The 25,568-nt window shown below is 46.7% G+C and overlaps 2 protein-coding genes across 4 annotated transcripts in view; both read right to left on the reverse strand.

Moving 5' to 3' along the window:
- LOC126043971 (myosin-3-like) overlaps positions 1-16,511 on the reverse strand; it is a 46,044-nt gene extending 29,533 nt beyond the window's left edge. For all 3 annotated transcript variants that reach the window (XM_049813027.1, XM_049813028.1, XM_049813029.1), the window contains exons 1-3: positions 13,595-16,511; positions 1,169-1,217; positions 399-650 (exon numbers count right to left, since the gene is read on the reverse strand). In XM_049813027.1, coding sequence (XP_049668984.1) covers positions 399-602 — 204 coding nt within the window. In that variant the 5' untranslated portion in view covers positions 603-650; positions 1,169-1,217; positions 13,595-16,511. The remainder of the gene's footprint in view (positions 1-398; positions 651-1,168; positions 1,218-13,594) is intronic.
- A 655-nt stretch (positions 16,512-17,166) lies between these two features.
- Positions 17,167-25,556, reverse strand: LOC126043991 (protein SCO1 homolog, mitochondrial). The gene is made up of 6 exons (XM_049813081.1): positions 25,401-25,556; positions 25,176-25,269; positions 24,123-24,320; positions 22,486-22,578; positions 22,257-22,372; positions 17,167-18,135 (listed from the first exon to the last, which is right to left on the reverse strand). The coding sequence occupies exons 1-6, from the start codon at positions 25,554-25,556 to the stop codon at positions 18,007-18,009; spliced, it is 786 nt and encodes a 261-aa protein (XP_049669038.1). The 3' UTR covers positions 17,167-18,006.
- Positions 25,557-25,568: the final 12 nt, after the last annotated feature.

Genomic DNA, 25,568 nt, shown 5'->3' on the forward strand with positions numbered 1-25,568 from the left:
CAAAGGGGACTTCCAAAGTAGCTGCCTACTCTGCTACCAGTAAAGGAAGGAATTTATCAGTGGATATGACAGTGTTAGATGAGAAAGAGTTAAAAGCAGTGGTTGAGAAATACTAAGACTGGCAAGGCTGTTAAGACTGGCAACGCAACCTGTTTCAGAGCATTGCCTGATCTTTAAAGCCTAAACCAAGAATAATTATCCAATGGATACCTTCATCCCAGCATCCAGAGCAACACTTTCCTCTGGTGGCTGTGCTGGTCCCAAAGGGCAGGGAAGTGCAGGGCAGGACAGATTTCTTGTCTGAGCTAGTCTAGTGCTTTCTGTGTTCCTTGACACCCTAGCAGATGTCCTAGGGCCCTCAGCAGGGCAGAGAGGAGGGCCAGGAGGAATGCACTTACTCTGCCATCCTCTGTCTCAACAGTTATCTTCCCATCCTGTGCAGCCTTGATCTTCCCTTTGGTGTACTCCACCTCAGGGTCAGCCACAAAGCAGTAGGTCTTGGCATCAAATGGCTGGTTCTGGGCTTCTATTCTCTCCTTCTCTGATTTGCGCAGGTATGGTGCCGCCTCACCAAAAACCTCCATGACAGCGTCTCTGCTCATGGCTGAAGCTGACAGATCAGCCCTGATGTGGTGGTCCTCTGTGTGGTCCTTAAGAGTCAAGCAGAGTCGAGCTGAACATCCACCAGCCCTCCCAAGTTGGCTGCTCTGAGAGCACCCTTCCCACCTCCCGGATGCATGCTGCAAGGTCTTAAGGGAGGTATTTGCCTTTCAAAGCTGGAACATACAAAAGCAACAACGAAGAGCTGCCACCCTTCACAGCCTTAAGGAAAGGGGATCCATGCCTGTAGGAGCAGGAGGGCTCCCTGGGGAAGTGCGGCAAAGGGGAGGGATATCTGAAGAATTTACATAGTCCATAGTAAGACTGAAGCCCTGAAGCCTGTTTTTCTTCCAGTTCTCCATTTATGATTTTCCCCACTCCCTTTTAACATGGAGCCTGTCCTAGTCCTCTGGTGGGCAGCTGTAGCTGGCAGGAACAGACATGTACCATGGCCCCTTAGAGCAGCTCATGCAGGGGGAAGAATGGGGATCTGCCCACAGTGAGCACAAGGAAAAAGCCAGCTCATGCCAGTCTGGGCAAGCTATTAGTTTTCATGCCTCAAACTCACCTTAACAATCAGTCAACAGAAAGAAGGAACGCGTTGACATCTCTGATCTCTGAAAGAGAAAGAGTGGAAAGTCAGACTCCAGCTAAGCTACAGCCTCTCTGAAGGCCCAATACCTCTCGCTGACTTACTGCGAGCAACCACTCCAGTTGAGGACCAGTGAAGTAACCTGCAGATACCAGTCCTTCCCTACCCACAAAATGGCTCAGCAGGGAATCCACAGCAGATTTCCCACCACGAGGCTCCAAGCACACGGAACAGCACCTGTGGCAGGAGCCCTCCACCCCTCTGCCAGTCAGTCACAGCACGGCCACCAGCATGGCCAGGGGATCAGGAGCCACAAACAAGAGCTTTCCCCGTGACAGATTTTATAGGCTCAGTCCCTTCCCTTAGTTCGGCCCCTTGCCTATATTTGGAAGGATGGGATCGACACTCCTGCCTCCTCACCAATTCATATTTGTTTTCTGCCATATACAGCACATAAAGAAAGGAGCCGCTCTTTTTTCCAACTTTAGTAACTTCAGGACCTTACTGTGGTTTGTAGGCTCTTTGTTGTGAGAATCTCCTCTACTGGGAACATGCTCTCCTGCCAGCTACAACCACGGCCAGCACTTCACTCATACCTGCTCTCACCTATATGTCAAAGAAATAATAGTCCAGAAGGGACCTGCTCCACTGCTCCTATTCACGGGATGCCTGGGCAGAGTTGCACAGTGGCAAGGGAACGCAAAGCAGCTACCTGTGGGGTGGAGGGGAAGGCCACAGGATGGGAAAAGGGTGATGAGGATTCATGTAGGATCTGTTTTGGCAATTCTTGTGGCTTCCCATCACTGCATGGGTCAGGGAAAATGGGAGGAAAGGCCGTGACCGAAGTATGATGTGACAAACCATAGCAAAATAGAAGCTAATCAGAAAGAACAACACCCAAATCCAGCCAGGGATGGATGTTTCATGAATGCCAAACCCTGAATATACTACAGAAATTTAGCTTCAGATACTGCTTTGGCCACCTAGGACATTCACTACCCTTGCTGCCAAAAGGAGGGGCAGAAGCCATGTCACACCATGCTATCAGGTTCTTAGACACAGCTGATTGCAATTGCCAGGTGAGAAGGATATCGGTAAGGGGACATAATAGCTTCCAAAACATTGAGCACTACCCACTTTTCCATGCCAGCTAGGACGGTGCATCTCTGCTCAATCCTGAGCACATGTAACCCAGAGCACCATTTTCACGTGTATCCCTGGGGCTGTAGGCTCGGCCATGCCTGGGGAAAGTCAGACCTGTGTCTGAGAAGAAGCAGGCTGTGCAAGGATAATACACTGCACCTATGCAACTCTTGCTTGAGCAGCACAGACCAAGGACTGGCAGCAAGGCATGGCTGGCATAGGCTCAGACACCCCTCTCTCTTCCCGGGAGCAGGGCTGTGCCACAGGCTTCCAGAACCACACTGCCAAACCATCATCGAATCCACTTTAGCCTATGTGTGTGTCCTGAAAAGCATAAGAAACCAGCGGGAATTAGCATGGAGAAAAATAAAAATGTAGCTAAATTCTCCAGCTCTGCAGGAGAGGTTGGAGGTCAGGCAGGACCCAGAGCTGAGCTCTCCCATCTCAGGGCAAAGCACCATGACCACGGGGCAGCCCAGCCAGGCTTCTGCTGGGTTACTCTTTTTTCTGGCCCAACAACCTGTGTTCTTGGTTGCACGTTTTCAACTAAAAAAACCCCTCACTGACTCTTGCAACAGTCTCGCAAATCTGACTCAAACTCCTGCAAAGGGCGTATGAACCCGCTTCAGGCCAGGGTGGGCTTTGAATGGAGGTCTTCCAGTCCCAGTCCCAAATACTCTATTTGGTTGGTACAGAGCAGACAGGCAATGACTACAAATTGATCTCACCTGGCAGGGCAGGTGAGGACAGCAGTTGGCAGGAGTGACAGGAGCCTTCATGCCTGCACAGATAGAGATAGCTCCTGGTGCATAAGCAGAAGGGTTTCCTCTGCCCCAAGTCATTCTGCCTGTTTTGGTTGTCTTCTGTCACTGTTCATTATCACCCGTTCACCCTCCTCACCGCATGGACACTCATCCAAGGCTACAGCACCAGCCTTCCCTCACCAGAATGAAGCCTATAGGACTTGTGTGAAGCCAGAAGCCTACCCCAGATGGCTCCTGCCACCACCCAAAGCACCACTCCCAGCTGGAGCATCCCGGGGCAACTGCGGCTACTTCAGCAGCATGGGCGAAGTTACCTCATCTTTCAGACACAGTGGCTGGCTCTGCTTGTGTTTGCCCGAGGAAAGCCGACCCCATCGTCTTGCAGGAGTGTCACTGTCACTAGTGTTTTGACAAACACGTTCCATGTTGCCCTTAATTTCATTTAAGGTCACTAAAAATGGACACCACAGCCACATATCTCATGAACCATGAACTCCTAGAATCCCCCTAAGCCTGGAGGATGAGGGAAAGCTTTTTTTAGCAAGCATCCCGTGATCAGCCCTTTGAACTCAGCACAGTGGATGTACTGAGTGTCTGCAAAAAGCCAAGACACACCAGACCAACCATCAGTTTGGGGCTTTGTTCTGACACTGAACTGTCAGTGTGATTCAGACAGTACCTTTTGTGCTCACAGGCATGCCTAAAAGCAAGGGGGCCGGACCCTACTCACCACACCCAGCTGTAGGATCAGAGCAAAGAGCACACACAGGCAGCAAGGACACTCTCCCTGTTTTCTCTCCCTCGTTCAGGTGCCCAGCTGGGAGCAGAATGCAGAAAAACAATTAGCAATGAGCAATGACCTACAGGTAGCCCCTGCTGCCAACTAGTCACAGGCCTCTGCTGAGCGCTGCACCAAAAACATACAGGACTGCTTAAAACCAGCACGCAGCCATTGCCTCAAATGCTCTAAATCAGGGCCATCCAGTATATCCACAAGCTGTAGTATCATTTCATGTTCTCCCCAGCCCAGCAAGGGTTAGTAGCTAAAAAAAATACACACTACTTTCAGATCTCTAATTCTGATACATGAACTACGTAACCAGCTACAACAGCCATTGCTATTACATACCTGCTATTTGAAAAGGTCCCGCTTTTCATCATAACAGTCACACTCTTATTTCTAGCAGTTCTCCATCATTGTATGAAAACATTTCTCAAGATAATAGTTGCTGTAAAATCTTATCAGAACGTAGCCTGGAGCAAGGGCTGAGATACAAAAATGTGCCTGTTACACTGCAAAGCAGGAATGCTGACAGACTCAGGGAGTGCAGATATATCTGTCTAGATGTTTTGGGGTCTTTTTAATTTGGTCTTAAGGACATGCATTAGATTTTTCTGGCTCAAGAAATAAGTGTACAAACCTTTCTATGTTCAGACTTGTCTGTGCTTTGGAGCCTTTGAATGTTTGACAAGCTGTATGAATAGGGATGACAGAGCTTCATGCAAGTGAAAATCACAGTGTCATGATAGATCTAAAACTTAAATCTTTTTTTATAAATGACAATAGGAGTTGAATGAGTGGAACACTGCAGGTGTTTAAAACCAACCAAGGAAATACCAAAATTTCAGGAAGCTGAAGAAAGATTACTGCTTTTATTCCATGTGTCTGGAGTTTTCCAGAGAGCAACTGCTTTAGAAATACTCCATATTTCATCCTGGCAAGGTGGCTATTCTTCCCACCCTGCAGAGGAGATCACACATGAATGATTTGCCTCCTCTAACGGAAAAAGGTTGGGCCAGACTCAAAGCAGGCTGTGGACATCTGGGTGCCAGCTTCTGGGTACTGGATTTCAAGGTGAAATCCAGACCCCAGGGGCTTTACATGAAGCTTCCTGTGCTGCGCAGGGGATCATTAAGCACCTCAGAAGGACGATTCACAAACTCTGCTAAAAAAAGGGGGATCTGCTTAGCCTGAGCTGAGTGACAATGCTGAGCACCCAACCTTTCAGTGTCGGTCCCAGAGCCTGTTGCTGCCTTTGGAGGGCTTGAATGGAGCTTAGCCCCTCTGACTGGGCTGGCTCTGATTGCTCCCAGCAGGGCCAGCAGGCAGGAAATGGGAGACCTGAAATCAAACCTTTTCTTAGCCTGGGGATTTTTGGCTGATGTCTCTCGCCTTCCCAGAAGAAGTGGAGACAGATGTTAAAGAGTCAGTGTCAGAAGGAGGGGCAGCAGAAGGAAACCTCGCTGCAGCCTGGAGGCTCCAGGGCTCAGCTGATGGACACCTTGCTCCCAGAATAATGTCTGGTTTTTGTTCCTATTCCTGTAGAGAGATACTTCTTATTGCACTCCCAGGGCTGGAGGACATGTCAACCATTTCCCCTAAACACCAGGATCGTTCAGGATTAGTCTCCTACCCACAAAGCCATTACCTATGACAGGCCACACACAAGTGGCACCTCCGCACTTGTGGAGGATCCTGCTAGCCCTCAGGAAAACCCAAAGCTGCACGTGCTGGGGTAGAGTGGTCCGAGCAAGATGAGTGCAGGCCTTGGGCTTGCTGCTGTGAACCCAGGTCATTATGGTCCACCACATCTCGATTCGGGTGCCTGTGGCCCAGGAGCAAGGGTTTAGCTGCACACCCATGTTCTGAGCAATGGGCCCCTTTAATAGACATCTTTTCAAATGTAAACAAAATGCACTAAAAATATAAACTAAGTTAAGAAATAGTGTGGTGCAAAGGGAGAGATCAGTGGCTGAGGAGGGATGTCTTACTTTCTCACGAGCCTGTATGTAACACACAGACTCTCAGGAGCCATCATTGCTGCTGCGAGCTGGTGTGGCATGGAGGTGATGGTGCTGCCAGCAGCCCAAAGGGGGGCTGTCAGACAAGCTTCCAGCCAGCACTGTCCCTCCACTGCTGCAGGGCACCTGGAGCAGTGCAGGCACAGCCCAACATAAGCAGGTCAGTATATGCAGCACCAGCAAGGATGGGGCTACTGGGCCCTTCTAAGAAAGCCAGAGGGTAGTATCTCACCTTCTTCTACACTGCAGCTCTACATTACAACTACTTCAAAAGTCCTGGATACTAAAAACAACTGAAATAAAGTATACAGATTATATGTGCATCAAATTGCAACTAAGCTAAATTATCACTGCAACTAAGTGTTTTCTGACACAAGGAATGGTGCGCATTGCTGCATTCCTCCTTATGTTCACCAGCTTCTGGTTTCAATTACTTTCAGTTTTCTTGAATATAAAAGGACTGGGCTGACCTTTCCCTTGCCAGATGTCTATGGTGAAAGTTTTCATGAGGAGGTCAGCAAAGTACATCCATGATTTCTGGGACTGAGGCTTGGAGCATGTGTACTGCAGGGAGCTGCAGTGGGCACACTGCGCACATGCACAGCCAAGAGAAGACCAGGATCTTTTCAACAGGGGAAAACAGACCCAAAAGCAAAATGAAGACCATAGAGTCAGTGCCAATACTAGACTGTGCCATGTTGATCTCTCTGCAACGCCCTTCTCTCTGATTTGGTCCCTAAGATCATCCAACACAGAGCACCAACCTAGGACCCAGCAACGAGAACAAATTGCCTGCTAATCACCCAGCCCTCCTCCAGAGACCTCACAGTGCCATGCTCTGAGGTTGCCTCTCTTTTTCCAGAGACACCTCCCAGGCTGATCAGTGCCTCTGTACCTCACTTCACAGACCCAGGCTTAGGTGCAGGGGCTAGGTCTCATACCCCTGCATCAGGGGGACACCCCAGAACAGCTCCCCATGCATGGGGTGGGCAAGGGAACAGTGCCATATCTCCTCTGCCCTACAGCCAGCAGGACCTGGCCAAGCAAGAGGCTCATCAGCTGGCTGAGGCTGAACCCAAGAGTCATAGCTGGTGATGTGGTATCTGCTGCATCTGTCCCAGCAACTGGTGGGAAGACCCAGAAAGAGCTGCTGGGACCACAGCTTGCTGGAGAACCTACAAACAGTGCCCACCCATGGTGCTGGCTACTAAAATGTGCTCCCTTGTAAGTATGGGAAAATGACACGGCCAAATCCCAGCAAATTACCCCTCAAGCTCCACAGTTACAACATGAGGGCTCCCACATAACCTTAACCATGACAAAGAAATGTCTGAGACCAAGCAGGCCATTTCAGAGGACGTGGGAACCCAGGGTGTTACACATACTGGGCAACATTCATTCCCAATATTTTCTTATAAAAGCAAAGGTTGCTTATTTCTTGGCCTCACAACAGCTGGATTAGGAAAAGCAACCTTTTTGGTTTACTTGTTGAGTGCCTGGATCTCCTTTCTTGGCTCAGAGCTCTGGACTCCTTTGCTCCTCTGGACTCAGTGCTACTTGTGCCCAGGGCCACCCTGCCTCTCCCCTACCACCACACAGTCAGAGGCAGTGCCAGTAGATTGCTCCTGAGAACCGGCCAACTGCACGTGGGGTTGGGAGAAGGGTGCTGCTGCCTCACAACAGGGTACAAGGTTGCCCCTTGTGAAGAAGCACTGACACCATCCCATCACAGCCAGGACTGCCACAAGCTCTGCTACTTGGTGTTTGGGCAGGCATGAAAGGACGTTTCAGGAGAAGATGAGATTTAGGATGAGTCCCAGGCCAACGATACCCTGCTTTGTCTTCTCACAGGCAGAGGACAGTGAAACACCTTCCTTTACCACCAAAGCCTTCTTAGGGCACTGCAGAGAGGCCCCAGGGCACACATGTAAGTGCACATCTACTTGCAAACAGCCCTGGGGAACAGCAGCTGCATTACATCTGTTGCTCCATGCTGCCAACATCATTTGCAGACACAGAGCTGTCCTGAGGTGAAGGTCACAAGGGTGCTATCACAGTGAGCTGCATTGCCTTGCAAGGCTCTCTAGTCCTGGTGTTGCCAGGGAGCTTTTATTACTGCCCTTCATTCAGATAAGGGCACTCATGGCTCAATATACCCCCACAAATTAAAGGTGGATTTACTGGCTGGTGTCTTATCTATTTTTGCACAAAGAACTTTGGGAGAACAAGGAGATTTTGTAAGCTGTAGCTGAGTAAGTTTCCTGGTATGCTGAAGGAACCTACTTTATTAAACCAGTAATACACAGCTTAAAACATGAAATGAGCTGGCTCTTGCACAGAGACAGATGCAATCATTCCTGCCCAGGTCTCCCCAGCACAGATCCTCATACTCCCAGGAACATGTACAACTGATGCAGAGCTGCTAGAAGTCAGGGGCTAGACACTCCATGAGCAGCAGGGCTTGCTTTAAAAAAATCAGTTCCCATTTGAACCAAACCAAACCTTTTAAATTCTCTTCTGGGGGGAATTAGTTACCTTTTTTCTTTTCTTTTTAGGCCACAAAACCTAAGGGCAATCCAGTAAAACTGACCTGCTTATCAGTTCACATCTAATAGCAAGGACTGTGGCCATTCCCCCCATAGCACAGCCCAGAATATCTGCTTCACTAACTATACGCTCACCGCCCCAAGGCTGGCGAGCTCCTAAGCACTCCCAGCACACACTGTCCTGGGTCTTCTAGGTGAGCACCCTATGCCAGCAGCAGGGACTGGAAAGCCTTGGCTGCAACCAGCAACCTCAGTGCATCATGGCAGGCTGTTCATAGCTCTGTTTGACTCCTCAGCAGTCCACACATCATTTGTTTTACCTGATGGGAGAGACATACTGATTTGCAGCTAGGTGGTAAAGAGCACAACTCAATGCTCAGCCTTCAGCTCCATCCTGTAGTTCACCAAAGAGCACAAGACCCCTGACTCATCCCACAGTTCTGGCTATGGGCTGATGGGAGCGCATCTTCATAACGTAGGGTCAGTGCTTGGACCACGCAAGCCTGATGAAGTGAGAATATCTGCAAAGTTACTGGAGAAGGGGAAAAAGAGCTACAGTATCTCAAACCACACATAGCCTTGACCCAAGATAGGGATGAGGAAGACCTGCTTTCTTCCTCAAGCTGCTAATAGCTAACAAGCAGCAAGCATTAAATGGTGCTGGGTGGCTGCAGGAGGATGCTAAGTTTTGGGCAGTCTTCTTCCACAGCCAGGCATCTTTGCCACTGAAGCTCAGTGCTACCAGCTATAGTTTCTGAAGGACTGCCACAACAACAGTCATACCTCATTGTAACCACAGCTTGCAGTGCTCTGCGGTACTGGCCAACAATGCTGTTCAGACCATCATTGCCAAAATGCTGCCAAGCAGGGCTGGCTGTGGCATTTCCATCAGCATTAAAGAGCCTGAATCCTGAGCACTTCAGGAGCCTGAGTCTCCATCAGCTGAACCTTGTGTGAGCACAGCACAACACTACTAAACCCAGGGGAGGAGGTCAGGAAAAAGCAATAGGGCTGGGAAGACCCTGGAGGGATGCAGGGTGTGTAGCAGCCACAGTCAAGGAGGCGCAAGCAGAGTGACAGCCACATGGCCAGGTGTCAGCTGAGGTGCATACTTTGGTCTTCCATGCACCCCACTGTTGCCCCCAAGTCTGTCCCAACCCTTGGCCTCATGCTAGTGTTTTTTGGTGCCCTCTGCACAATCTGCTCTAGCCTGTACTTAAGCCTGCTGTGCATGCAGCAACTTCCCTGCTCCCTCCCTGTACCCCCAATACCCGGGATGAGGAACCTGATACACAAAGGCAGCTTCCAATCAAGGAACCACTGCAACAAGCACAGAAGAGCTGTCCTGAGCTCTGCAGCCCTCTTCCCTGCCCTCCCCCACTGCCATTGCAGCTTGTCCCTCAGTCAAGCTGGCTGGTTTGTGCTTTGGAGTGGCTTGGGAGGGCTCCTGAAGTTGCCTTTGTCTCAAAGAAGGTGCTGGTACAAAACTGTGCTGAGCAGAGCATGCCTGATGACTGCTCAGCCAGCAACCCAGGAGCACCCCGCAGGCCCCAGGCCAGCAAGCTCCTAGTCAAGAAATTCATCAACCCCTGGAAGCACAGGGGCCCAGCTGGCACCATCAGGAAATGTTTGCTGAATCTAAGTGGTCAAGGAAGATGACAGATGACTGTGGCTCTGGAGCCTACCAAGACACCGTACCTTGTTTCCAGAGAGCAGAAACATCTGGTTTTCCTCCCTCATCTCAGTTACTCCATCAGATGGGGAGTTTGTTTGGAGGCAGGAGGTAAATCCAGCGCTGTGGGAAATACCTGCCCTGGAATTGTCCTGGACAGTCCCTCCAGGGCACAGCAAGCTGCTCTGACTGGGGACAGTCACGAGTGATTTAAGATACTACCATCATTCAGATACACCATGGGACTGCAGCCAAAGCACTGTGTGAACATGTATGTCCCAGGCAGCCCTCACCGCCAAAGCACAAGGCACAGACTGAAGTAGATCTGCTCCAAAAGCATCTGGCTTCATGCTGGGGCACAGCTCAAGCTCAATATAAGTGGAGAACAGAGCTGCTCAGCAGCTCCTGGTCAAAACAAGCTTCTTCGAAATGAACACTGAGGACCAGGCACTGACTGGATCAGGCCAGGAAGCCACCTCCTCTCTGCTGCACTCGCCTGCTCTTGGCACAAGGGAGCTCGTCAGCTGCAGCACACGTGGTTTCAAAGCCGGGGAGCAGATAAACTCCCATGTCACAGGCCATTTGATCCAGGTCAATTCTCCTTAAGATCAAAACTGGATTTGAACTGAGCCCTTTTGGCTATCATGGCAGGCACACGGAGTATTTTCACACCGGCAGTACACGTGACAGAGTACGGAAAAATAAAACCTGATTTGGATTTTGCCCTGATGACTGTGGACTGATGCCCAGTCTGGCTCCCATGTCCTCTCAAGAGACATCAGCCAAGATCAGGGCTTGCTTTCCTACTAGGTTTAAGTGCAGATGAAAAATTTTCAATGAAGAGGGAAAAAAACCACAGAAATGTGTTTGGAGCAGAACACTGGGCACATAAAAGAGAAGGTGACTAGAACAGTCAGTGTGGATTTACTAAGAGGTAAATCACATCTGACCATCCTGCTTGCCTTTTATGATACAATGACCAGATCCGTGGATGTGAGGAGATGCTGCCCAACCTCAGCTCCCAAAACTATCTGCCACAATATTCTTGTGTCCAAGCTAGGAGTTTATGGTCTGGATGGGTGGGCAGCTAGATGGGTAAAGAACTGGCTGGGCAATAAGACTCAGAGGATAGTTGTAATGGGTCACATGCATGGGTCAGTCCTGGGAGTTTTCCTGTTTAACACCTTTATCAATAGCCCGGTAGAAGCAACAACACACTTGCTTATGAAGTTTGCAGATGGCAACATAGTGGAGGAAGCAGCTGATACCCTCTATGTCAGAGCTGCCATCCAGCAGCACCCAGACAGGCTGGAGGGATGGGCTGAGAGGAACCTTACGAAGTTCAACAAAGACAAATAATGCAAAGTCCTGCACCCAGTAAGGAAAACATCCTTGCAAAAACACATGCTGGGAACTGACTGGCCAGGGGGCAGTTTGGGGAGAAGAATCTGAGGTCAAGACAGTCAGGGCCCTGGAGCCCTGACTCGTACACAGGAGAGGCTCATATACAACAGGAGAGGCTGAGGGAACAGGGCTTTTTCAGCCTGGTGTCCTGGTTTCAGCTGGGATAGAGTTAACTGTCTTCCTAGTAGCTGGTACAGTGCTATGTTTTGAGTTCAGTATGCCAAGAATGTTGATAACACTGATGTTTTCAGTTGTTGCTAAGTAATGTTTAGACTAAAGTCAAGGATCTTTCAGCTTCTCATGCCCAGCCAGCGAGAAAGCTGGAGGGGCACAAGAAGTTGGCACAGGACACAGCCAGGGCACCTGACCCAAACTGGCCAACAGGGTATTCCATACCATGGGACGTCCCATCCAGTATAGGAACTGGGAAGTGGGGGCCGGGAATTGCCGCTTGGGGACTAGCTGGGTGTCGGTCAGCGGGTGGTGAGCAATTGCCCTGTGCATCATTTGTACATTCCAATCCTTTTTTTACTACTGTTGTCATTTTATTAGTGTTATCATTATTAGTTTCTTCTTGTCTGTTCTATTAAACCATTCTTATCTCAACCCACGAGTTTTACTTCTTTGCCTGATTTTCTCCCCCATTCCTTTGGGGGGGGGGGGGGGGGGGTGGTGAGTGAGCAGCTGTGTGGTGCTTAGTTGCTAGCTGGGGTTAAACCACGACACCTGGGAAGGAGAAGTCTTCAGGAGGACCTAGCAGCCTTCTAATACCTATGAGGAGGTTATCAAGAAGATGGAGTCAGGCTCGTTACCTTGGTGCACAGTGAAAGAACAAGAATTAAAATACTGGTGGAAATGAGAAGTTCAGACTGGATATAAAGAAAAAGATTTGTTCTAGTGGGAAACATTTTTTTACCCATCTAGAGAGGCTGGGCAGCCTCCATCCTTGGAGGTTTTCAAGGCCTAGGTGTTTAAAACCTTGAGCAACCTGGTCTGACACCATAGCTGTCCCTGCTTTGAGCAGGAGGTTGGACTACAGACCTCTTGAGGTTCCTTCCCATCTGAGCTATTCCATGATCTGGACTGCAAATGCAACATCAGGCTTTGCAGACATTTAAGCCATGATCTCTGTACCTCTTCAGTCCCTGGCTCTGCCCGTGCTGGTGGTGAGAATGTTCCTAAAAGGGCCAGCTTCACCCGCACAGCTTAAGTATCGCTCATTAGTTCAGCTCCTCCACAGGGTATGTGCATAGCACACAAAAAATGCATTGCCTTCCTTGGGTAGACAAATGGAGCCATCCCTCATTCGTCAGACATCTTGTCACTAGTCCCCAGCCTGGGATGGCAACAGCTCTACAGTCAGTATTATAGATGCCAGCTGCTCTGAAAAGATGCTATTTTCTGCCGGTATTTTACAGGACAAGTAGGCTGAGGCTGGGTGTGGTGTAGGCACATACAGTAATGCTCTGTGGATTGCCCTCTGCCAGGCTTGTACACTATTGTCCGTCTGTCCATGGGGTACCCAGAGGTCTCTGTTTACCCAAGGTAACAAAGGTTCACCTTCACAGCACCAGACTCCAACAAATTTGGTTCCCAAGTGAAACCTGTAGTCCAGTAAAGTTTCCACTTTACTGGGACATGGGGGAGACCCACTTAGGGAGACAGGCATCCCTCAGCCCCAGTCCAGCACACAGCACAGCCACAAGCAACGAGTCCTGTCATAAACTTTCCCTGCCAGACATGAGTTCCCTCTTTGTGGGCTGGGCACTGTACTCTGAGCTACAGGGTATTTGGGTACAATGAGTACAGGGGGTCTCCAAACAAAGGGTCTCCAAAGCCCCGCATTATATTCCCTTTCTCCCCACTACATATCCACCCCTTGAACAGCTCTGCCTCCTCCTGGTGACCATCCAGCACAGCCCTCGGTCCTCCTAAACATGCAGGGAACAGAGCTGTGCTCTCTGCTGTCACCAAGGCAGGGCAGTGAAAGCCTAACAGTTGCCTTAACAACAGATATTTTTTTAAAAAACAAACAAACAAACAAAAAAACCTGAAAAAAACCCCTACTCACTTCCAAAGAAAGCTTCCATCCTGGGAAAGGCCAAGGCAAAAGAGATGAGCAGATGATGAAAATTCGAGAGGCAGAAAGAAGCAGGACATCAGCTGCTTCCGCTGCCAGGAGGCAAGACACACAGTTGAGTGCCGTGACATGGCCCACAGGCTGGTCTTTCCATCCTAAATCTTTCTGTGCCCTTCCCACAGGCCCCCCAGTCTGCCACAAGCTTCCTGTGTCAGCTGGCTCCGCCTTTCAGAACACATAAAAACAAACTAAAGGACAGCATACTTATGCCAAAACATTTGGAAGAAGACAGAAATCTTACATTTGTCTCTGTAGTGGGAGTCAGCTGCAAATTAACTTTAGCGAAATAAATGTAGACAAGGTGATCCTTGACATGTTGCAGTGCACAGGTTTTGTATCGAATTTGCAAAGCCTTGGGACAGAGGCTTGGCAGGCTTGCCTTGTCCAAATTTCTACTTTGTTTTAACTTGGCTTAGCTGTAATACTGATTTTTTAATTCTGAGCAGGTGGTTCTGGATAATTTGTCTTAGTTTTACTTATCATTGCTTCATACAACCATAGTTTTACACAGATTGTACTCTGTGCAGAATAAGGTATTTGTCACTAACATACTGATGGAATATAAAGAAATACAAGACTGACAGAACAGCAGACACCTTCAGAAATGCAGACAAAGAATACTGTATAGAGCAGTACAGCCACAGGATGATAAAAGATGGGGCAGAGACTTGGCCAAAAACAACTCACAAGTGGTCAGATAAAGAAATACAGACCTGTAGGTGTCACCAAGGAAAACCAGTTTTGTCCAGAGACCAGGTATACAACGTATGTAAAAATGCATGAGACATGTAACGTGGAGTCACACGGTGGAAAAAAGGGAGCATCTTGTGCTATGACTGACTTCACTACAGAGCCAGTTTTTGTTGCACAGATATGAGAGGTGAGCAGCAGGCAATTTACCATTATACAGCAATCCTTCAGGAACAGGAGGCAATTTTTCACTTTTCTTTCCTGCTGCCAGCAACAACTGACCAGAACCTACTGAAGATCACTGTGCCAAGCAACCCATCTGCCTAGCCCTTCTCATGATATTTTTGCACAAGCATCTCCTTCACATCAGTTAAATCCACTCCCTTTAAACTACCTCCTGCTGCGGAGCACGCACATGCCCCTTCCACGCTTCCACTATATGCAAAACACCACCAGCACAGTGAGTTAGGGGAAAACTCAAGGAAACTGCCATGCTTTTAACACATGCTGCCCTGGTAAAAATGGAGGGGCAATAAGAGACCCCAAACACAAAGGGAGGTCTCAGTCCCAGGAGGGTGCACACCAGTATAGCAGGGACAAGCCCCCACATAGCACAATATGCAATCCTGGCATTTCAGTGACTGCTGCTGACAGAGATGCCCCACACTGCCAGAAGAGATAGGTCCCCAGGCCAAGCCCTGCTCCTGGCAGAGGCTACCACATATACCAAATTCAAACCACTCCTCTACTTAGTGGTCAGTTAAGTAAAATGGGTTTTAAATATAGACACCCTCTCTCTCCCTTAGCCCCACGATCAACCTGCTGCATTTTTAGCTTTGAAATACTGACTCTTTCCCATTCCTTTTGGAAGACCAATATGGCTAAAAAATCTGTATTACGAGAGTTTTCAGTCCCTAAAGATTCAAAGTACGGTATTAAAATTCATCTTTTCTCCACAGGGTATCATAGGCACTTGGGAGTAATCAAGAGAAGCACAAATAGACTTTAAAGAGGCAAACAAAGTATCCTCCTGGATCAGCTGCTCCATTTCTTAGTCACACTCCCACCAGGTCTTCTACATCAGTATTTTCAAGAAACACAGAACAGAGAGGAAAGGACTCTTTATACAAAAGCAGCAGTGTGACAGGCAGGACAATTCCTCTCCCCCAGCCTGCAGGAAAAATATTCAGATTACTTTTGACTTGTTCAAAAAAGAAAAAAAGTATTTCTCCAATGCAAGTACAGTAAAGAACAGCCTGGGGACCTACAGCACGAGAGGGCATTAGAAAGAAGCTGCACAGGCCTGCACTTCTAAACACTGTCTCCACTAGCAGTACTCGCTGCTAGTTTCTGTTCATTAGCAGTTAATATGCACTTGTCCACTACAGATTGACATGACTGAATGGCCAGAATGTTGGGCCACTGAGACCCATAAGCAGGTGGTACTTCGATGTTGCTTTTATCACAAGAGTGGATAAATATAATCTACCACCTTCTGTATCCTAATGCACACTATTGCACAAGTCATCCTCAAAACAACTGCATCAGAAGTTCAAAAAGGAGGTGATTTTCCCTGGTAAAGCTCACAATGAAAAAAGGAAACAGACACACACTCATCCAGAGCAGGGAGGCTCAGAGCACTGAGTGAGTACAGTCTCAACAAGGCAAATTTCATACAAACACAGAAGTGGTGATTGGAAGGGAGCTCCAGAGGTCTCCAGCCCTGCTTCCCGCAGGACTATAACCAGCAGGTCATGCCACGGACTGTCTTGTTTCAAAACAAACTGGTGCACAACCACCCGGACAAAGAAATGCAGAGCTAGTAGGCACCAAACGTCAGCTCTGTAAGGGAAGTTTTGAATAGAAATTACCTCCAGGATTGTGGGAAAAAATAAAAAGCAAGGACATGCTCTTGATAAACAATGCTGACACTTGCAACTACCCTGTGAAAATAAAATTATTGCCAGTGCCACTTATCACAAACACTAACATCATTGATAACACCTTGGATTTGACACAGCCTCTAATTGATAGAAGACTTAAAGTGTGAAATTTCCTTTGGAAGTCACTCCTATTGCCTACTGCAATAAAGCCAGCCAGCACAAGGAGGAAAAAACTAACTTCCTTTTCAGCTGTTGAGTTTAATTCTACTAAGACACTTTTTAAAACTCCCACTGTAAAATGACACAGAAAAATCCTTGCTGATCCTTTAAAACAGAAATAAAAAGCTTCTTTAAACTATCTAGCATTTGGGGGGGGGGGGGAGGAGGTGAAGTATCTTGGATCCTCAGGAATCTTCCTTCCTTGACAGAGCTTTATCAGAAAAGTGCAGCCATAGACATACTCTATCACAGTTACCTTCCCGCTACCCTCAGGAGGTCATCATAGTAGAGGCAGCTGATGTGGACCTACACTACTTTATCATGTTTTATAACTGCCCTGGAACAGGTTAAGTTTACCATTTTTCAGGATTTTGGAAAGATGGAAATTTACTATAAATATTGCACCTTTCCTCAGACAGGAACGTTCTCTTCCTACCCCCACACTCAGAGTAATATCAGTGCTACCAGTAGGAACACTTGTGTTCAGCTTGAAACACTCTGGGACTTGCACCAAGAACTTTTCTGTTTTGTCTCCTGTGGGCCATTCTCCACTACCTTAAAAAAGCACATTCAGCTTATGGTTTGCACTACTACAGATAAACACTACTTTCTAAAAAGAGATAAAACAGAGCAAGAATATGAAGGTTGACCAGTATACTAAGTTCTGTTGATATTCTAGTCAAACCTAGCTAATGAAAAAAAAAATATTGCTTACAAAAAGCAACCTTTATTTTCAAATGCTGCACTGCATAAAATTTATCTGATTGACAGCCCTATGCATGGACACAGACCCCCTTCATGCTCCCCACTTCACTATTCAGCATAGCACAATCAGGCCAACTATGCATAAAGTCATTTAGACCAGAAGAAAAATCTATTTGCAACCCATTACTTGCTTCCTTGTAAGTTAACAGTGTTAACCTGGAAAAATCACCAAGAAAAAAACATTTCATTTCTGCATTCAAGTGAAGAAGAGATAAGGCACACTACAGGGCTGGTCCCATGCACGGAAGCTGCTAATGCTTTCAGTGCTCTTCACCTTCTTAACCTTGATACAGTAGTACTCTTAAGGCTCTCCTGCTTATAATATTGTAACTGCCTCTCCCAGAAGGTAAAACAGTGCCGAAAAAAAGAAAAGAGGGCAGGAGTCCTCTGAGAATGCCATGGCCCACATGGCTGTTCATCAAGTAATCATCCTCCTGCAGTGACCATCCACTGATATCTTGCCAAGAGTTACCAATTAATTTTACCAGTGATACATGTTCTTCACAAATGAAGCATCTTCCATTTTTTGCTCCCAACAATGTTTCACAGAAGTCCCAAATTTCATTCTGTAGCCTAGATCTTGCTGCAAATAATATCCATGGGAAAGGCTCTATAGAGATTTTTGATAATGGTATTTTGCAGAAGTATGGATGCATTTCTTGTCTGGAAGAAAGGAGGCATGTGGTGACAGGATGTTACACTTGTATGCTTCTGCTTTAACTCCAATGCCCAATTACAGCCAAACCTACAGGTGATGTTCACATCAATCTTTGAAGACCTTGTGTTTTAGGATCTGTATTTTCTCATGTGTGCAGCAACAGAAGCAGAAATCTCAGTGCTCTTCTTATTCTGGCCATAATAGTCCACGAAGTCACCATCTGGCCCAAGGAGGTACATTATTATTGTGTGATCCACCTGCAAGAGAGCACATTGTGTCTTGGTAAAAAAGATCGTAGAATACCAGGTTGGAAGGGACCTCAAGGATCATCTGGTCCAACCTTTCTTAGCAAAAACACTGTCTAGACAAGATTGCCCAGCACCCTGTCCAGCTGAATCTTAAATGTGTCCAATGTTAGGGAATCCACCACTTCCCTGGAGACATTATTCCAGTGGCTGATTGCTCTCATTGTGAAAAATTTTTCTCTTGCATCCATTCAGAATGTCCCCAGGAGTAACTTATACCCATTACCCCTCCCCCTTTCCATGTGACTCCTTGTAAAAAGGAGTCTCCATCTTCTTTGCAGCCACCCTTTAAATACTGGAACATCCTGCACATCTCTCAAAGTCAGCAGCAACAGCATCCTGTTCAGCCTTTGGTTCAGCTGTCTGACAAGACTTCTCACCAAGAAGCTAAAGCAAGATAAGGAAAACTTTAGCACCACCTCAGTGACGTCTTCTTGTTTTACCCAAGAGAATAGAGAAAACTAGTTGCATATTCAGAATGTGTGAAGGAATACTTTAAGCAAAAGAAATCTTCCCCAAGCTGTTGACACCCTTCCTCCAGCACAAACAAGACTGGGGCAAACCTGTGGACTAATGGTCTTTCCCCCTCACTTTTCCTACTTTCTGTCTACTTTTCATGATGCTCCATGACCCCCACAAGGTATTCAAGCTCCTGCTGCTAATATGATGTAAATCCATATAACTAATATAACTAAATAAGAGGTATTTCATGAAACAAAGTTCATTATCAAACGATGGGAGCAAGAGCATCACTGGGATACAGGGGCTGCAGACAGAGGAGCTGGCAGAGGGAAATACGTGTGCTGGAAGGGGGCTCCCTCTACTGTCCGAATTGAAATAACCTTAAAAAAATGTTCAAAGTAACAATTACTTGAATGTTTGAGGTATTCCAATTTGATTTATGTAAAAAATAACTCCACTGTAAGTTTATTTAAAATGCCACTGCCAGTATTGTCTGCATCTGTGACAACATCTTTATAAGCAAAGACACAAAATACTGAAAATGGAGGCCATGAACCTGCGATTGCTCAAGTGACTACATTATCTCACTGCCACTAGAGAAAAAGAAATGAAATGTACTTATGCACTGAGAGTACAACTGTGTTTGAAATTAAGAAATCACATAAACATTTCCAGTACCACAAGCTAAAAGGATGCATTAAACTTAATGGCATTACTGTCACTGAAAGAATGTTTTTCAAAATTTTATTGAAACAGGTTTAATTCAAATATTTTACTCTAGTTTCAAATTTTCAAGATAAGATCACAAAATCATGTTGTAGGAGACAATTTTTTTTAAGAAATTTGAATCACAATTTAGATCCTTCAACTGGAAATTAGGGAAAAAAAAAAAAAGTCAAGTAGCCTGCTCAGAGCATCTTAACTCCCTGGCCTATGAAAGATTAAATATAGTCAGGATGGAGTGCAGTTTGTGTGTAAAAGACCACTGTTTTTCAAGCTGTGTCTGAAGCCTGCACTGTTCCCACTGTATGCACACAAGATCATCATCTGAGTTTCAATGCAATCTTGTAAACCACAGAACAAAAGAACTAAATTGGATATTCTGATACTGAGAGTTATAAAATTGATATTATAACATAGGAACTAGTAATATCCAAGTAATACTTAAAAATTCAATGAGGAGTTTAGAAATTATAATTTCTAAATGGTCATCTCAATGTTCTTTTCAAGTTAAAACAAGCAGACAAGTTTAATTGGCTGTAGTGGACCTATTCCTCTTCCCTACCTCCCAGCAGCCTGCAGAGGAAACTGAACCCAGTCTTGCTCAAACATCAGTCTTAATCACCCACTGGCACAACAGGCCCATGCAAGAGATAATGAGGTTAAAAAAAAACCCTTACTGGAAGAAATGACAGAGTAGTAATTACCTGGATAAGTCTCAGGTAGGCACAAAACGAACCTCAAGCTCTCCCTCCCAGGTCTGCTGTTGCTGCTATCCTCCTTCCATTTTGTTTCAGAGACTGGTATCCTCTGGCCTTCCTGCCCTGAACACATAGAGCTCACTGCCTCTCAAAACCAAGTGCCTATGACAAATCCTGAAGAGATGCAGGTATACTCTTCCTCCTTGGCACCACATTCAGGGCTCCCAGGCTGCTCTCCTCCTCCCAATTCACTGGTCTTTCTTCCTTGTTGCCCTTCCCTTCTCTCAGACTCACAAACATAGCACAGACCAGTGGTATCTCCCTGGATCCTGAATCCCTTCTACTTCATTACATCTATAATCACATTCTCCAGTTCAGATTCACCCTCCAGCCTCCCTTGAAGCTGACAACATCTATAGAGTTACTTCCCATGGCTGAACTCTGTACTTTCCCTTCACAGCCATGCCAGAATGCAGGTGTGGTTTGCTAGAATCCAGATGCAGTTTACTTCATGAGGAGCAGCACTCCTTCAGTTTTTCTCTTTTCTATTTCCATCACCTCTCCTCAACTTCAGTTCACTCATTTATTGTCAGATTCTAATGATTTTTTCCCTCTCCTGAGCAGGCATCCTTTGCCAACCCTGTTCCTGTAATCTACCCTTGCATTTCCACCAGCCCCCTTTTATAAATCTGGTTTTAAGCAGTATCTTTAGATTGATTTCAGATTGATGCTAGATTGATTTAAATTGGTGTTGAATTTCTCCAGCAAGCTTCTCTCCTCCATTCAAATATAGCATCTTAGACCCAGACTTCTGTAGCTATTGAGTTGCCACTTTAAGCGAAAACAAGTTCTTGATCTCCCACTTCACACTCCTTTAGTAATGTAGAGCAGTGCACATCACCAGTGTGATCCCATCTTCTCTTTACTGAGACCACGTGATGCTCTTGCCTTTTCTTTCTAAGCAACACTTTTTTGTGTTTTGTCCACGTGGATAATTTATTTGCTGCAGTCAGGTGGTTTTAAAAAACAGATTAAGGATAGACAATACCGGATTAGACCAAAATCAATCTGCCTCAGCATCATACCTCAAATAGTGGCCAACAATGATTGCTTTAAAGAAGAGTATAAAACCAACACCAAAAATATACTATCTTCCTCTATTACCTCCCAGTTTCCAAATACTTTTAGCTCCCAGACTTCCTGAACTAGCCAAGATTTCTGTCCATTTCATAACCCTCAACAGACTGTTTCTGCCAAAGACTAAAAAGTCTCCCTGTAGACTCCCATAAACTTCTACCATTTGCATCTGTAGCAAGTGATTCCACTTCTCACGTGCCCATTGCAAGAAGAACCATCACTTTTCCTTTTGAACCGGTTTTTAGTTTTCTCTGATGCCTTTAGTTCTTGTAAATGAAGAAAAAAAATTACAATCATATAACATGTATCCTCACTTGTCCTATAACTTGTACCCACCTTACTCTTCCAGTCTGCTCAGGATGTGCCAATTCAGGAAGGCCTTGGCAGGAGCTCTGAGCCCTATAACCAGTCCTAGTCACTTCCAGAAGTAAGATTTTTGACTACCCAGTTTAGTGTTACTTAAACCTCAGTTACCCCCTTCACAGTATCACTCTACATATTTTATTCCCACTTAATTTAGCATTAATATGCTCTCTCCTCCTGGTCATTTGACACAGGAGGAAGATCCCCACAGTATCTGCAGGCAGACTTTGCATCATCCAAGTCTCTAGCCAGGAAGAGTCTACTCCTTGGTGTCAGTTTGGCAGGGAATTAATTGCTACTCACTTTTAACTCTCATTTCTCCCTCTTCCTATTGCCTTAATTTCCCACTTCCATTTTCACTTTGGAGCACACAGGAAAACAGCCAGACAAAAACATTACATGACAAAAAAAAAGTTCAAATTACTGCCAGGCTTGCTAGCTCATATGCTATTCTGTATGCAGGCCTGGGATTGTACATTTTTAGAACATGTTTCAGTGAGGTTCTGAGCTTGTAAGAAGGCACATTGATTCTGACTGAGACCTCTAAAACACAGCTTAACACATCAGTGCAACAGGGCTCTGTCATGTAGGACTTCAGCACAGATTGCAACAGCTGCCTTCTGATTTTAAAATCTGCATGATGCTCTTATGCAAAGCCTTTCATTAGGCAAAGGCTGTACATTTACTCACTATGTAATCATCATCTTCATCTTTGGGACCTTCACTGTAATACACACGGTAAGCTTTAGCCACTTGGTCAATCTGTGCCTTGGTACCAGTCAATCCGATCAGCTTCGGAGAAAATTCTAGGCAGAAAGAAGACATTTATACATTTTAGTGAAAAGAATCCCATCAAGAGCCTCCTTTTCAGTGCTCTGTATTACATGCTATAAGACATCAAGGAAGAAAACACTAATACCTTTAACATATCTGGCAATGGCTTCTTCGTTGTCCCTCTCAGGATCAATGGTGATGAAGAGTGGGGTCAGATTAGGCAAAGTTGGAATTCTGTCTGTGACATTAACAATTATTATTTTTCTTAGAAAACTAAAAATCATTTCTCATCTCCCTTCAAACAAGCTCACAGCCAAGCTACCGTAACATCAATCCAAGCCTACCCTAAGTGACAAAAAAAGGTTTATGTAATTTGTGAATGAAACAAATGCCATGAAATCCGACGCTCTGTACTTCTGCTGGGTGCAGCTATACTTCCAGCCTCTCAGCTGGAGACCTTGCCCTGCTTAAGAGAGATGGCAAATTGGCTCTGATGCAGAAAATGCCATGGCATCATGCACATATCAAAGCACAATGGTTGATACAGCAAAAGCACGCCTGCGATGGTGGAGCAAGAGGATAGGTGAAGACACAATTCAGGCTCTTTCCCTCATGTTCCAGCCATAGCCTTCACTATTATTTTCTTCAGTTTAGTCTGCCCTCCCACTTGCTTAGTTACTGCTATCGCTGCTCTGTAACTCTTCAGGACCTGCAGGCTGAGAAAACCACCTCTACCACACAGCCTTCCCCCAACTTCCATTCCACAGCACAGTCACTCTCAGAAGAGACTCTCACAGAGATTTGTTCTCAGAATGAATAAAATAGAGGGGAAAACCCCCTGAAACAACCCACAACCACTTCTTGGCAAAAACACAACACAATGGCACTGTTCCCTGTTACCTGCCACCATCATTGCCAGCTGAATATGAGCCAGCAGTGTGCCCGGGTGGCCAGGAAGGCCAACAGCATCCTGGCCTGTATCAGAAATAGTGTGGCCAGCAGGAGCAGGGAGGTGATTGTTCCCCTGTATTCAGCACTGGCGAGGCTGCATCTTGAGTACTGTGTTCAGTTTTGCGCCCCTCACTACAGGAAAGACACTGGGGTGCTGGAACGTGTCCAGAGAAGGGCAACCAAATTGGTGAGGGGCCTGGAGAATAAGTCTTATGAGGAGCGGTTGATGGAGCTGGGGCTGTTTAGTCTGGAGAAAAGGAGGCTGAGGGGACACCTTATCACTCTCTACAACTACCTGAAGGGGGGTTGTAGCGAGGTGGGTGCTGGTCTCTTCTGTCAGGTGGCTGGTGATAGGACGAGAAGAAATGGCCTCAAGTTGCAGCAAGGAAGATCTAGGTTGGACTTTAGGAAAAAATTCTTTACTGAGAGGGCTGTCAGACATTGGAACAGGCTGCCCAGGGAAGTGGTTGAGTCACCATCCCTGGAGGTATGCAAAAAGTGCGTAGACAAGGTACTCCAGAACATGGTTTAGGGGGCATGGTTGATGGTTGGACTCAGTGATCTTGAAGGTCTTTTCCAACCTAAATGATTCTATGTTTTATTACCAAGAAGTCCCCTGTTGCAGAAAGATCACTGCCGTTGTGCTCTAAATATCAGATCCTATAGGCAGATTGATGTATGTATTACTTAGCAATTAATTCAACTACTGAATAGTAGTCAACTACATTTTTAAAAAAAATATATCATCCATTATTACCATTTGCAATATTTTACCACAATAAACCTGCACCTCCCATAAAAAGGACCACTACACGAACCAAATTTCCATACCAATTTCATCTACCACTTCAATCATTTTCTCCAGTTCATCAGGACAGATGTCAGGGCAGTGTGTGAAGCCAAAGTAGATCAGCACCCACTGGCCAAGGTAGTCCTTACTGGTCTTGGGCTGTCCCTCATGGCTGACGAGTGAGAAGGGTCCTCCTAGCAGCGGTTTCCCAATGCCTCGGTTTCGTTCCTTCTCCAGCTCTACAAAAAGACAAGAGAGGATCAAACACATCCATGCTACAATCAACGCTGCTTCCCAGGTGAGCCTCAGAAGCAGTTGAGAGTCAGGCAACCTAACAGAGTCACAGCCCAGAGCATTGAAACATCAAGTCTACAAACGTCCATCGTGCTGAAGTCCAACGTGGACAAGGCTTCCAAAAAGCATTCTATTTTGAGCAAAATCAAATATCTCACTAAACTCCTTTGAAACATAATAACGTCTTTCATTGTCACCTGATTGTATTTCTATTTTAAAAAAAATAATAAGGAAAAAAGGGAAAGACAGATACCTGGCTTGGTGTGAAACAGAAAAATTTGCATCTTTGGCAAATGGAACGCATCCTAAAAGCTGTAATATCTCTGATTTTCAACATTAAAAACGTGAAAATGAAACGCACGGGCAGTTACCGCAGGACAGGGAAATGCACGCATAGGCTACACACAGGGAAACCCACACGCACAGAAAATGCTACCGCCGTGTCTGTGCAGCATCGACTGGCAGCAGTGTGCATAATCAAATGCAACTATTCCGACAGCAAAAGCATATTTAAGAATTTTAAAACGCTTAACCTTAAAGGTTTTTTTTTTAATTTTTGAAAGTTTTCTGTGGCACTTATATACAAACAGGCATGAAGCGGCACTGTGCAAAGCATGAAGTGATTCAGCGGGATGCCTAAATGGGTAAAACACATCATCTGAACACAAAATACGACGCTCCTGCTGCTTCTCCCGCCCGCCCACACGCTGGCAGCCTAGGCTGGGTCCCGCCGAGGCAGCACGGCCTCCCGTGTAGGCGGAAAGGGTCCGGTCGCCCCCCCCCCCCCCCCCCGCACTCACCCTCCTCCTTACGCCGCTTCACCTTCTTCATAGCGGCCAGCAGCCCGCCGCACAGCACAAAGGTGGCCGCCAGCGACCGCCATGACACCAGCTGCTGAGGAGAAGCTGTTTAGTGACCGAAAAGGGGGAAACAGCGCGGCCCGTCCCGCCGCCCCGGGCTCCCCCTCTGAGGAGGGATGTGGCTCCTTCGCTCCTTCCTCCCTCCCTCCTCACCCCCTCCCTCACCTTCCTCTGCGCGCCCGTCCGCGGGCCGCTGCCCGGCGGCAGCCGGGACAGCGGGCGGCAGCCAGGCACGGGCAGCGCTGACCGGCCCCTCAACACCGCGTCCGGCAGCCGCCAGCACAGACCCGCCCGCCAGCAGCGTAGCGCTGCCGCCGCCATCTTGTCGGCCGC

The sequence above is a fragment of the Accipiter gentilis genome, chromosome 10 (assembly GCF_929443795.1).
Source record: "Accipiter gentilis chromosome 10, bAccGen1.1, whole genome shotgun sequence".
Lineage (NCBI taxonomy): Eukaryota > Metazoa > Chordata > Aves > Accipitriformes > Accipitridae > Astur > Astur gentilis.